The sequence below is a fragment of the Oryza sativa genome, chromosome 7 (genome assembly GCF_034140825.1).
Source record: "Oryza sativa Japonica Group chromosome 7, ASM3414082v1".
Taxonomy (NCBI): Eukaryota; Viridiplantae; Streptophyta; class Magnoliopsida; order Poales; family Poaceae; genus Oryza; species Oryza sativa.
In genome coordinates this window covers 19,484,556-19,497,246 of record NC_089041.1, presented here as the reverse complement: position 1 = coordinate 19,497,246, position 12,691 = coordinate 19,484,556, and the positions used below count along the sequence as shown (strand labels likewise).

General features: G+C 39.1%; 1 protein-coding gene across 1 annotated transcript; it reads left to right on the top strand.

The window, feature by feature from the left end:
• The first annotated feature begins 2,580 nt into the window (after window positions 1-2,580).
• On the top strand, window positions 2,581-12,121 carry LOC4343333 (uncharacterized). Its single transcript, XM_015792451.2, has 20 exons — window positions 2,581-2,940; window positions 5,178-5,234; window positions 5,527-5,554; window positions 5,663-5,785; window positions 5,928-6,039; window positions 7,233-7,270; window positions 7,390-7,443; window positions 7,798-7,866; window positions 7,939-8,055; window positions 8,165-8,233; window positions 8,812-8,891; window positions 9,013-9,144; window positions 9,230-9,503; window positions 9,574-9,666; window positions 10,256-10,420; window positions 10,505-10,629; window positions 10,728-10,854; window positions 11,351-11,475; window positions 11,596-11,757; window positions 11,836-12,121. The coding sequence occupies exons 1-20, from the start codon at window positions 2,846-2,848 to the stop codon at window positions 11,873-11,875; spliced, it is 2,085 nt and encodes a 694-aa protein (XP_015647937.1). The 5' UTR covers window positions 2,581-2,845; the 3' UTR covers window positions 11,876-12,121.
• The last annotated feature ends 570 nt before the right edge of the window (window positions 12,122-12,691 follow it).

Here is a 12,691-nt window from a genome sequence, read left to right as displayed (position 1 = left end):
GCCTTCCCACATATATAGCTCACTCGTTCTTGCCATTCTTCTTCTAGTGTGGGTGTAGGTGACTGATCGATCAAGTTGCTACTTTTCACCGTGCTAACTAGCTTCTCGGTCAAATAGGGCGACGACTTTAGTGTGGATGGTGGTGGCCACAATCCCTCATGTTACTCTTCCACCACAGCCAATAAGAGCTCCACTAGTGGTAGTCATCGGCACTCACCTACGCTCGCTCGTTCATTCCGGCACCCCGTCCGCGGCCGGGGCCCACGCTCGCTCGTTCATTCCGGCACCCCGTCCGCAGCCGGGGCCCATCTCCCGCGTCTTGCAGCTACACAAGATGTGGAAGAGAAAACATCACAAAGAAAAAGTAGAGGATATGTTTATACTAGGAAAGCTGAGATTAGAAAAAGAAAAGCAATCAAAGGAAAAAATAAAAATGAGGTTTGAGGTCATGGGTTAAATTCATATGGAATTAACGTATAGGAATGTGATTCAAAGGAATTTCCATACTTCAATCTTACGTTAACAACCTAGATAAGAAAAAATTCTAAGGATTTGGATTCTCAAAATTCATATGAAAATTCTTTAATCCAAAGGTGCCTTAAGTTTGTTGTATCTCCTCAACTCTTTTTCCCTTGAGAGGGAGTTATTTTATACGGTTGTAATCACATTAACGCTGTTGTACGATATACACGCACGTATGTGTCGTGCGTGTAATTTACACACATTTAAATATTGTTTGAGGCACATGTACTCACCTACCAAACATGCATTTGTGTAATTACTCAAAGATTATTGATATATACCGGTGGTAAATCGGATTTGAATCTTTATAAGCTAGATGCACAACCACGATATATAGACATGAAGTCATGTAATCACATCTTAGCTTTTGAGTCCATCTCAACTTGTATTTGGAATTGTTGTTTGCTTACCACCTTATAGGATGGATTGGAAAATAGAAATCCATCATTGAAGGTGCAATTTATGTCCAGCCACAAAAGGAGGACCATTGTACAATTCAAAATTCAATCCAACTACTCAGTATCTAAAGGGGTTGATGATAAGTCAGCTTCACTTTTTCTTTACCTTTGCTTGAAATGGTTTAGTTTGGTTCATTTTTTTTTCTATACAATTAGTTGAGACCAAATTCAGAAAGGAGCTAAAGAACCGATCCAGTCAAAAAATCAACAAATCTTAATTTGATTAAAGGAAATGTTGTTACTAGAGCATTTTTAAACCAAACCACCGATCGAGCTAGCCAATCTTCTTCATATAATTTTAATGGATTTTTGTACAAGCACTTTCGGGGGGCAAGCCACCTATGCCTCCTGGTATGCTAATGTTTAAAATATACTAATATACACATTGAATAATTTTTTAGAGCCTCCATCTAATATCGAACTTTTATACTGCAAGTGTAAGTTGTAAATTTGCAAGAGGTAGTTTGAGTCAAAGTCACCTCTAATTCCCCTTAGGTTTGGTTGATTATGGTATTTTTACCAATGTTCATTTTGAACCACCCATATTTAACGATATTACTTCAAGCTGTGTATGTTTGTCAATTTTATACTATGATCATCCTTAATCCATCTCTCTTCTCTAACTCCAATTATGCAGCACCACCACCATCATTTACATCTCATCACCTCCCCTAAGATCAAGTTTAATCTACTCATCACCTCCCCTAAGATCAAGTTCAAGATCTACCTATACCATACTTGTAGCTCGAGCGTCTCTGCCAGTGCCACCCAAGGCTTGAGCTCAAGCTTCTCCATAGAGGAAAGCAACGACGGTTCTCGAATTTTGCAGCCGAGAGTCTCCACAAATTATGGTGTTGCCATGTTGTTCCTATTTAATTCTTAGATCCAGCTGGTTGGAGTTCGAAAAAGGTTGCTGCCATCCTACTCGCCTCCACATGAGACATCGGCGCTATCCACCCACCCATATCTGTTTAGTTGGAGTTAGAGATGGTTGCACCACATTGCTCATGCTTCTTCATGAGCTTGTCATTGCCATCTTACATTTCTACTCATCTGTCCTCCAAATCCGCTCCATGCACTAAGATTAACGACATCGATACGACCCTGAGCTCGATCTCTATTTGCATTGCCTAGAGTGCCATCTCAAGCTCGAGCTCCATTTATCTTCACCAATGCTCTTGTGGCTCATGAGTTTGACTTACTTCTTTTTTGACGCATTTTATTGCTGAGTTGCTAGTAGGCATGATGGACAAACATAATTAGGAGAGACCGCCACTTTATCCATCAAGCTTTAAGCGGTGGAAGTGGGAAACCGAAGTTGAAGAAAAGAGGACATAGGATATTCCAAATATGTAAAATTAGCAAACATATATATTTTTAAATGAAAATGAAAACATTAGATAAGGGAGTGAAACACCTGTAAAATTAACTTATCCAAAATCAACATGGGAGGAGCCCATTTCATTTGCCACAAGAGTCCCGTATAACATTAGGCCGTCCCTACTCCCCGGTGCCTCCCTCCCTGCCCCCGATCCCCGTGGCCACCCCCGACCCCTCTTCCCGCTCTCCCACGCGGCCCCCCCCCCCCCCCCCCCCCCCCGGCGCGCGTCCAGCCCCCCAGATGAACAAACAACAGCAAACCAAGCGCGACGCGAGACGGAAATGGGGCGGAGAGAGTAGCGCGTAACCCGCAAGCTCCACGCCACCACCACCCTCCCCGAATCCAATCCAAGCCCTAGCGCCAACCGCCGCCGACGAGGACGCCAAATCCCTCGATCTCCTCCTCCTCCTCCGCCTTCCGCCCCCCCAAAACCCTAGCCCCGGCGGGAGGAGGCGGCGGCGGCGGCGGGGGTGCAGATCTTAGGATGTCGGACTCCGCGTCCATGGCCGCCGCCATCGAGGCGCGGTTCAGCGGCCGCGACCTCATCGGCCGCGGCTCCTTCGGCGACGTCTACAAAGGGTTGGTTCGCGGATTTACCTTCCTCTCCCTCTCTCTCTCGTGTTTCACGCTCGCGGATTTCGGGACGATGATGTGTGTTGGGGGGAGGAGGTGGGGAGGGGCGACGGTGGCGTCTTGTTTCGCTCTCGGGGCGAGCGGCATTGGGCGTTTCGAGCGTTGGGGTGCTTCGAGACGGTGTAGCATTCTGCATTTCTCCGCATTTCATGGGGGGGAATTTGGGTGTCGCGGCTAGTTAGGTGCCATTGGTTGTTCGATCAGGATCTGCGAGGAAAGGTATGCGGTTCGAGTGTGTGGCAGGGAAACAAAAGAAATGCTAGTTTAGTGCCTTAATGAGATAAATCTGTTTTAATTTCTCCGTGTTAGCTGAGTGGCAGGGTTCGTGCCATGAGTTCTATACCTTGATTTTGTGGTTTATATCTGGTGCAAAAAGATGTCCGCGTAGGGAATATGCTACGGCAGTTCCTTCCACTTGACCGGAACTTGTTTTTTTTTTCCAGCCTCGTGGAAAGTTTGTATTTTCTGGTGGTAAAACTGGTCAGAATCTTATTAGTAACGAGGAACTAGACTAGATAGCTTAGGTATACTAATCTGTATCATGACTATGTGTTATTATGATCCGGCTGTATAATCATCCGTTTATATGTACACGGAAAGGAAAGTATCACATACATGTAACTGGGTATGGTTTTTTGCTATACAAACGTTAAAACGACTGGCTGGACCGATTAATTGGTCAATTAATGGTTAATTATCTGATTGAGCTGCTCAATCTTGTGTTAATACCAACAAATCTTCTCTAGTTTGCATGTGCCCGTAGCTTGCAGTTGGCCCAATTAAGTTCATGCTTGCAGATACGTTGCTTCCATGTCTAGTTTGCACTTTGTTTCAGGTATATGGTGCTGCTTTTGAGTTTCCACTTTGTATGCTAGTATGCGATGATAGCATGATGTGTAGCAGACACTTGTTTATGAATTTTGCAGTTGAGAAGGTTGCAAAGCTAATGTATGATCCACATGTCTACCTACTGAAACCATCATTAGTTACATATTAAAGATGATATTTCCTTATTTGATTTGTCACCGTACAAATGTATAGTTCAACCCAATGTTTTTAAATATCTCCAAAAATGAACAACTGGGCACATATATATTTTTATTTGTACTAGATAAATACCTGTGCTTTGCTATAAATAAAATAAAATAAACTATAATTTTCCCTAAAATAAATATATATTTTCTATGAAATGTGCTACCCAACTTTTTGCTGAGGGAATACTGACGTTAATTTGATTTTATATGTGACTATCCGTTTAGATTTGATTTTTCTAATATTAAGAAGTCCAAGGGGTATTCAAGGGGGTAATTTGCAAAATTTACAATCGGAGTAGATGGGGTGGCATATTCACTGCCACCACCACTCCTCTTCTTTTAAAGGAGTATAGATGAATGTTAAATTTCGGTATAATTCCGAATAATTATCTGTATTATGACTAATTGCTTAGTGGTACCTTGCCCGTTGGACACCAGTATTCCGACTTATACAACACTGATTATTATTGTTTGAGACACAGATCTCCATGATACTTATGCCAAATATCATATGGATTATCCTGAAAAATTTGTTATTCGCATGATGCTTGGGCTAAGATAGGTATGTGGCCAAGTTTATATGCTATTTAATTTAAGTACATAAATCTGGTATGGGACGAACTAAAAAAAAATCTCTTTCCTGAGTTGTAAGCATCTCAAAGTAAGAAACTTGTGTTGGTACCACAGTGCACACATAGAGGGTTACATCTGAGATGCACTTAAATCTTTATCTCTTCCACATATCAGTTGATACCGGGATCAATTCCATGCCTTGCTGATGTAATTTGTTTGTGCAATTTAGCGTGGAAAGTTTCAATCACACAATATACTTGGAACTTTAGTTTTCTCGTTTTTATAGAAAGTACTAGCTTATAGGATGTTTGATTTACTGACATATTTTTATAGTCGTTACATAGGATTTGTTGAGTACATTTCTTTCTGCACTCCCAATTGTTGTGTTCGAATCCAACGATCAGGAGTGAATGTGATGATGATGCTCTAACTCATGCCTCATTTTGTGCATGGCTTTTTTAAAGATTAAAGATTTACCTTATATTTTCTCCATGACCTTTCTTCTAATCTAACCTCTTTTTCTGTGACAGTAAAGTTCAGTTCTTACTTTATGTTTTCTTGTCATTTATTCTATAGGTTTGACAAGGAACTGCATAAGGAAGTTGCAATAAAAGTTATCGATTTAGAAGAAGCGTGAGTCTCTTCACTGAAGTTCCCTCTGACTCCTTATTTACCATATTATATCAGGTTTTATGGCATATAAGCCAACATGTTTCTTGCCATTTGCAATCATGATATCCTTTTTTTATTGGCTTATTGCAAGAAGAAAAGGTGTATTGTGTACTGGTGCTAATATATTTCTTGTACCAGTAACAAAGTGGTGTATTCTGTTTGCTCTTTTAGATTTGCCTGGTTCTTTTGATATAGTTTTCTACACTACCAGAATTTTATATTAGTTACTTATATGTCCTTTAATTCTATGCAGTGAGGATGACATTGAAGACATCCAAAAGGTTGTTCTTTCGCCTTATACGCTGTATCAATTACAGGATATGATGAGATCAAATTGAATGTGGATAATTTATTTCCTAATTCCTAATAGGATTAATTTCATGTTGCAGGAGATATCTGTTTTGTCACAATGCCGTTGTCCATATATAACTGACTATTATGGCTCATATCTTCATCAAACGAAACTGTGGATAGTAATGGAATATATGGCTGGTGGTTCTGTCGCTGACCTAGTATGTGTTTATTTTTTATATTTTATTTGACACGGCAAAATCTTATATTATCTACATACAAGTTAATAAATCATTTCAGTTTCAAGAATCATTCAATTGGTTCAAAATTTGAAGTTGGTATGATTTCTGTTTTCATCTGTAGCTCCAAACTGGCCCTCCTCTAGATGAATTGTCTATTGCATGCATTCTGAGGGACTTGTTACATGCAGTTGAATATCTTCATTCAGAAGGAAAGATTCACCGTGACATTAAAGGTCTTGATTATTTCTCTCCCTTTCCCTTTTTATTGCTGGATTTATATTGAATATGAGCATTTAATAAAGCATTTGGGTCATCAAACTGGAAAAATTGGGGCCATGTAACATGTCCTGAAGAACTCTACAGTCTATACCTCCCTTTGTACAGCATTTGTTATCATACTGGTATATTCTGACTGCAGTACCTCAACCCCTGGTTGGTTGTGCTGTGTTCCTAATAACTACGGGCCAGATAACCCTCATATCTACTGTCCTGTCCACCAAGTACAATATCCACAAAACCATTATAAAGGAGGCTTTCTGGACAGGGCTAACACTCCTTTCTTTGAGAACTAATGCGTTAATACCAATTGCACATTTATCTTTATTGTCAGAACTCAAAAGATGTTGATAAAGGTCAATTATATCATGTTACTAGTATTATACTATTATTCTTGATTTATCCCATCTTTAAGTTGGATGGTTTAGTAGGATGTGGTTCAAGAGGCGACACCTCTTTCTCACCCCATCCACTATTGTTACGTTGCATACTTACACCTATTATTTTCTATCAAGATAAATCGTCACTCACTGTTTTTTTATTAAAGTGAAGTTTCTTTTTCACTAACTTGGGAATCCTCAGATACACAGAACAATTAGATATTTGCTGTTGTTTAATTAAAATCTGGCAGATTAAGATGTAAGGGCTGGTGAAAACCTTCATTTGCCATTGCATTAGTATTGGCGCTAGATGAATTGAAAAGTTTAGTGTTGCTGGTGGATATGGAGGGAGAACAAAACCCCAGCAAACCTTGCATAATCTTAAACATAAGATTGAGTTCTGGAAAGTCTGCAATGCCTTTCCACACTTCCACAGGTACAATGATGTGGAAGATCACTGTCAAATAGGGTCAAATAGGTCTACCATTAGAGTCTGTATGAAAAGATAATGGAGAGTTAGCAGGCAGTTGTATGGGTTGCACATTTAAATTGTTCTTCACTACACAGAAGTAACATACCAATACATTTGATGCTAGTATTTTCATAGCATTTGATTGAACATAAACGAATGACCCCACTATTGTGTGACTACTGATTAGTCCTGATATATTGATGATCTTTGACTCATTTATTTTCTTTCCTATTTTACTAATGTGAACCTGTGAAGTATACCACACATTCTAATATACACATTCTGTGATATTTTGCAGCGGCAAATATCCTCCTGACTGAAAGTGGAGATGTGAAGGTATAACCTTTCTACGATTTCTCAATGATTTTATGTTCCATTGTCAGGATGGTCCTGAGTTCTGTTATTAATTCTTAGCTTACAATATCTATGCAAACGTTTATATTTTTATTCCATAGGTTGCAGACTTTGGTGTTTCTGCGCAGCTGACTAAAACAATGTCAAGGAGAAAGGTGCGATCTTAACCATGATTCTTCAATGTCAAGTTACTCGATATTGCTGTATATGTGCACCAGGAACCTAGTGACTCATCTACAATCATATTTTGGCTATATGCATACGTTACTTGTACTCAAATGGAAAACTTTTGGAGGGTGATAAATCTAATCAAGCATATCACAAGATTATTATTTATGCTTTAGCGCAATTCAAAATTTGAATTATACAGCCATAAGCACTTATCAGTATTAATTAAGATGGAAGCTCCCTGTTCTGCTAGTATCATTCGGTAGTGTTTTTAGCTCAAGGACAAACCTTTGCTTTTGGAAGGTAATATTGCTAATGGCTTTTAATTTTGAATTGTGTAGACATTTGTTGGAACTCCCTTTTGGATGGCACCTGAGGTTATTCAAAACTCTGACGGGTACAATGAAAAGGTAGCTGTGCGTTTTTCTTTAAACAGTTTGCTGCTTACTGAACTTTTTACCCAAGTCTGTGTCCTGATGCAGGCAGATATCTGGTCGTTAGGTATAACTGCTATTGAAATGGCAAAAGGTGAACCCCCTTTGGCAGATATCCATCCCATGAGAGTTCTTTTCATGATACCTCGTGAAAATCCTCCTCAGGTCACTTGGTTAATCTTCAATCCCTGTTCTTTAATGCTTAATTGCAATATACGCAAAGCATTTGCTTTGATCCACTAGAATATAGTATATTAATTTTTAAAAAATGCAGCTTGATGAGCATTTCTCTAAACCGATGAAGGAGTTTGTGTCACTATGTTTAAAGAAGAATCCAGCAGAGGTAATATTCTTCTTTCATGCTTCTACCTGTTCCATTAATCACGTCATTTGCTCTTGTTTCCCAAAGATATTCATGAAAACAAGAATGTTGATGCCAACTGTTTCCTGATTTGCCTTACCGTTGCTGCCTTTGCTCCACTCCATTGCATCTTCTGCCCATAAGTCAAGTCGTGCTCCCTGACTGACTTTAGGACTAGTCGTAGGACTTGATTACAGTGAAACATACACAGTATCGATGTTTTCCTTTTGATACTAAATTAAATTTGGACTTCCACCTGTCATAGTTGAGATCATGATTTGTGACTAGAAGGGGAACAGAAATAAAATCTTATGATATGTTGTACAGAATGAGTATCAGGGACAGTACAACAGCTTTCTGGATATTTAACATGCTATTGTGGACAAAACATCATATGCCCGTTTTTCCAACAAATTTGGCATATTGTAATGTTTGGGGGAAATTTTAATGCTTTATGCTTTTTTTATCAATCTCATTTGATAATTATTGATGTCTAACCTGCAAAAAATTGTGTTTTAAGTCCTTGCCCTTAACGCCTTCCCTTTATAACTTTCTCACAGAGGCTAAGTGCCAAGGATCTTCTTAAGCACCGCTTTGTAAGAAATGCTAGAAAATCTCCAAAGCTTCTGGATAGAATAAGGTATGTGGTATAGTACTTCTGTTCATAACAGAGAGAAGAGTTAAAAGCAGTCTTTTGCTGATAATTGAGACATCTCAACACCTATCTGATTCCCTTGTTCCTCAATTGCTGTTATTGGCAGAGAGCGACCGAAGTTTCCAGTAAAAAGCAGTGCGGATGCCACACAAAATGGTCGAACACATGTTGAAGAAGATGATGGTACTGGTACTATCAAGGTTGAGAGGGCTACAAGGGATGTAGTCTCTCCTTCAAGGTGAATTTAGAAAATAACTTGTAAGCGTTATCGTGTTTGTCTTCCTGTGCCTTATTATTATTATTTTTTTGGGATTCTATTTTAGTCAAGGAACTGTTAGGAAAGCTGCTGGCTGGAATCTTCCAGACAGATCAGAGGGCACAGGAACTGTTCGAGGTGGTTTAAAGCCATCACAAGTCACCTCCACCAAGGATAGTAGATCCGATGCTTCTCATAGTCCAAACACACCAAAACGTACAGCTGATCGAGAAAATCAATGGAGAACATCATGGACGGGGTCTGAAGAGTCGATCTCAACAAACCCGTCGCAGAGAGATGCACAAAGTGAATATGGAAGACTAGAGAGTTCTACAGAAGATGTAAGACCTTTTTTAGATATGCTATTTGTCTAATTGTTAGTGTTGTTTCTAACTAATGGTTATCTTCCAGAATGACCAATCTATAAGTGGGTCTGGAACTGTTGTACTGCGCTCGCCAAGAGCATCTCAGGTGTACCCTGCAGCTACTAACCACAGTTCCAAGGTGTGTTTTAGATTCCTAATATGAATGTCATAGTTTTCCCCCAAAACAAGACAGATAAGTATGTCCTCCCAATCCGATTCTGAATATAGGTCATTTTAGCCTTCACAATTCTTTTCTAAATGTATGTTGTTTTGGTACTTTTAAGCACTTTTTCATCTTTTACTAGCCTAGAGGCCATGCGTTGCAACAGAAAACAAATTGAGTTTCTAGCTTATTAAATCAATTATAAGCACTTATTTAGTCCAAGTACTACTATTATTTTTCTTATTGAACAAGTAGGATTTTGAAACATAGGGGAAGCTAATAGTGAAATGGGGGAGGACTTGTTGTAGTGCTCAGATGTTAGTGGTAGGGGTGGTGTGGGAATGGACACCACAACTACTAACATTTTCAGTTATATAGATTCTTTATTTACAGATGCTAAATAAATGGTACTCACAAATAAATGACTAGTCTTTTCAATGTAATGTAAATGAAGGGCAATAATGTCATCTGTGCTGTTTCCTTCATTCTTGGCATAAGTCTAAAACTACTTAATATTGGAATCAGAGGGAGTAAGCAACAGCGTCTGATACATTTTATTTATTAGCCTCCCAGTAGATTCTCCTCGTATGAAGACACGTCTATCAGTGGGACAGTCGTTCGGAATCAAATTGAAGAACCAGAAACTCCACGATCTTCAAGGTCGAGACTGGGAATCCAAGAAAAGTCACCAAATGCTTCACTGGAGGACAGTGCAACTAACCTTGCAGAGGTGATGCACATGAATGTTGTTGGCAAATTTCTCAATTGTGGTTAATGGTTGATACTTATTCATATATTTGGGTAATTAATGCAGGCAAAGGCTGCTCTCCAGGCTGCGTTTAAAAAGGGTAATGCTCGTGAAAGACATGTTATCAGCAAACATGAAAAGGAATCACATGAACCCAGAATTTCGGCAGTAAACAGTCATGATGCCCCAAGGTATTGCAAGTTTGGTTTTAGTTTTGTTTTGTACTCGGGAAACTTTTCTGTCCATTTCTTGTAACGCTTCTTAACAGATTCTTTTTTTTTTATCCTAGTGAGAATGCTGACATGGAAAAAGGTCGCAAACCACGCCAGATACATGATGGACAATCAGCTCCTCAAGCTTCTGGTTCTGTATCTTCACCTGCACTCTCGTCATTGATAATTCCTTCTCTAAAAGAGGTACAGTATATTTAACTCATTCCCTTTTCAATCTACTGTGTTTGCTATTAGTTGCTACATTGACACTACTCATTATACATTTGTTTCTTGAAAATTCTTTATAAGCCCCAAAACACATTTATTTACGCTCTTAACATTTTTTTATAAGAATTAGGTTGAATTTGAAGGACATTTGTGCTTAGCTACTCAGCTGCATGTAAAACGAGATAAACCATTAGCACATGATTAATTGAGCATTAATTATTTCAAACTTGAAAGATGGATTAATATGATTTTTTTAAAGAAACTTCTATATACTTCATTTAGCAATTTGAGAAGCATGCGCACAGTGAACGGGGGAAAGTTTCAGCCAACATTCTGAAACGAATGAAGCCTTAACCTTAATATTGGATAATCCAATCTCGAATGAGTTGTGTCATCACCACATTTTATCAGTTTGATCTTTGTACAACTCGAGACATGCCAAACTCTTCACTGTATTGATGACATGCTGCAGGCTACTGGTGACAAGTTTAACGGACCAGTTGTTCATACATTCCTTGATTCCTTGATGCATCTCGAAAAAGAGCTACCTGGATCTTGTGAGGTGCTGATTGGCAGAATGCTCCATCGGCTAGGGAGGTCTGAGTTTCACTTGTGTTCTCTCTTATGCGCTCCTCTGCTTACCTTACCCCTGTGCTCTCCTCTGCTTACCTTACCTCTGTGCTCAGCTTGTAGCTCATGATACCTCCTTGTTTGCAGCTCGAAGGAGTCCTCGCTGCAAAGTCTTCAAGAGACGGCGACATCAGTTTTCGCAAAGAAATCTGAACCTCCCTCTGAACCTCCAAGTAACAAGAAAATGGCTAATACACCTTCCTTGGCTGCCCCTACCGTAAGCCCTTTGGCGAGGTTCCTTCTTACAAGGTTTGTTTAGAGAAATTGTTTCCCTTTTCTTATTATTGCTTTCCCACAACAAAGAGTGAGTTGATGCCATTGGTGCAGGTGGCAAAACCAAGTTTCCCAAGATCTTAACTCCGTCTGAAGACAATACAAAAAAAAAAAAACCCGTCATGATTCAATGTATAATTAATTTTGAGTGTACATAACGCTATGGTTAGAAATCTCTTTGTTGCTAGCTGTTCTCAGCAGCTTGTGCTGCTACCGGTTGTTTCATTTGTTTGTGTTCGCGGTGAATAACACATTTTCTACCCATTTTATAATGTAACTTTGCACCCACTGTACCTGTATATCACCTGAGGAACATTAATAACACATCAATTTTTTTCCATTTTCTGATGCCCGAGAATTTATGAATTAATCTGGCCTCCTATATCTGTTCGGCCCTGTTTAATAGGCAACAGGCTGGCAAGAACCGGAATATTTGTGTCACGCTTTGAAAACTATTATTCCTCCAAAAAGAAATTATTTAAACTTTTTCCAATTTAACTTGTTACTCCCTCTCCTAAAATATAAGGCATGTAAGATTTTTATTCTCCAATGTAAAACTTTTATCATATAGAAGAGATAGAAAGATGAATCTAATGTATTTTTGTACAATTAAGTAGATATATGGCACATTCGTTGTCTTTGAATGTCACATTTATGTTAGGCCGCACTTATATTAGGACGAAGAGGAGATAATTTATTTAAACAGACCAAACTTAAGATTCTTCTTCTCAGCTATAAGAATAATATTTGATTTGATTGAGAATGTTTTTACCGAAATGAGAATGTGAGCTGACTCCAGTTTGAGATAATGTAGAACATGACAGGTAGGAGTAGTAATTAGTAAGACTCGCCTCTCCCCCACAGTGGCACTAATCTCCCTGGGCCTAGCATGTCAGTCACACCCCACAAA

Bases quoted from the DNA above. Each gene is read 5' to 3' on its own strand.
- LOC4343333 (XM_015792451.2), top strand. From the start codon at position 2,846: ATGTCGGACTCCGCGTCCATGGCCGCCGCCATCGAGGCGCGGTTCAGC. The intron at 5,235-5,526 runs GTGAGTCTCTTC...AATTCTATGCAG, and splicing joins GTTATCGATTTAGAAGAAGC to TGAGGATGACATTGAAGACA. The intron at 8,056-8,164 runs GTCACTTGGTTA...TAAAAAATGCAG, and splicing joins CTCGTGAAAATCCTCCTCAG to CTTGATGAGCATTTCTCTAA.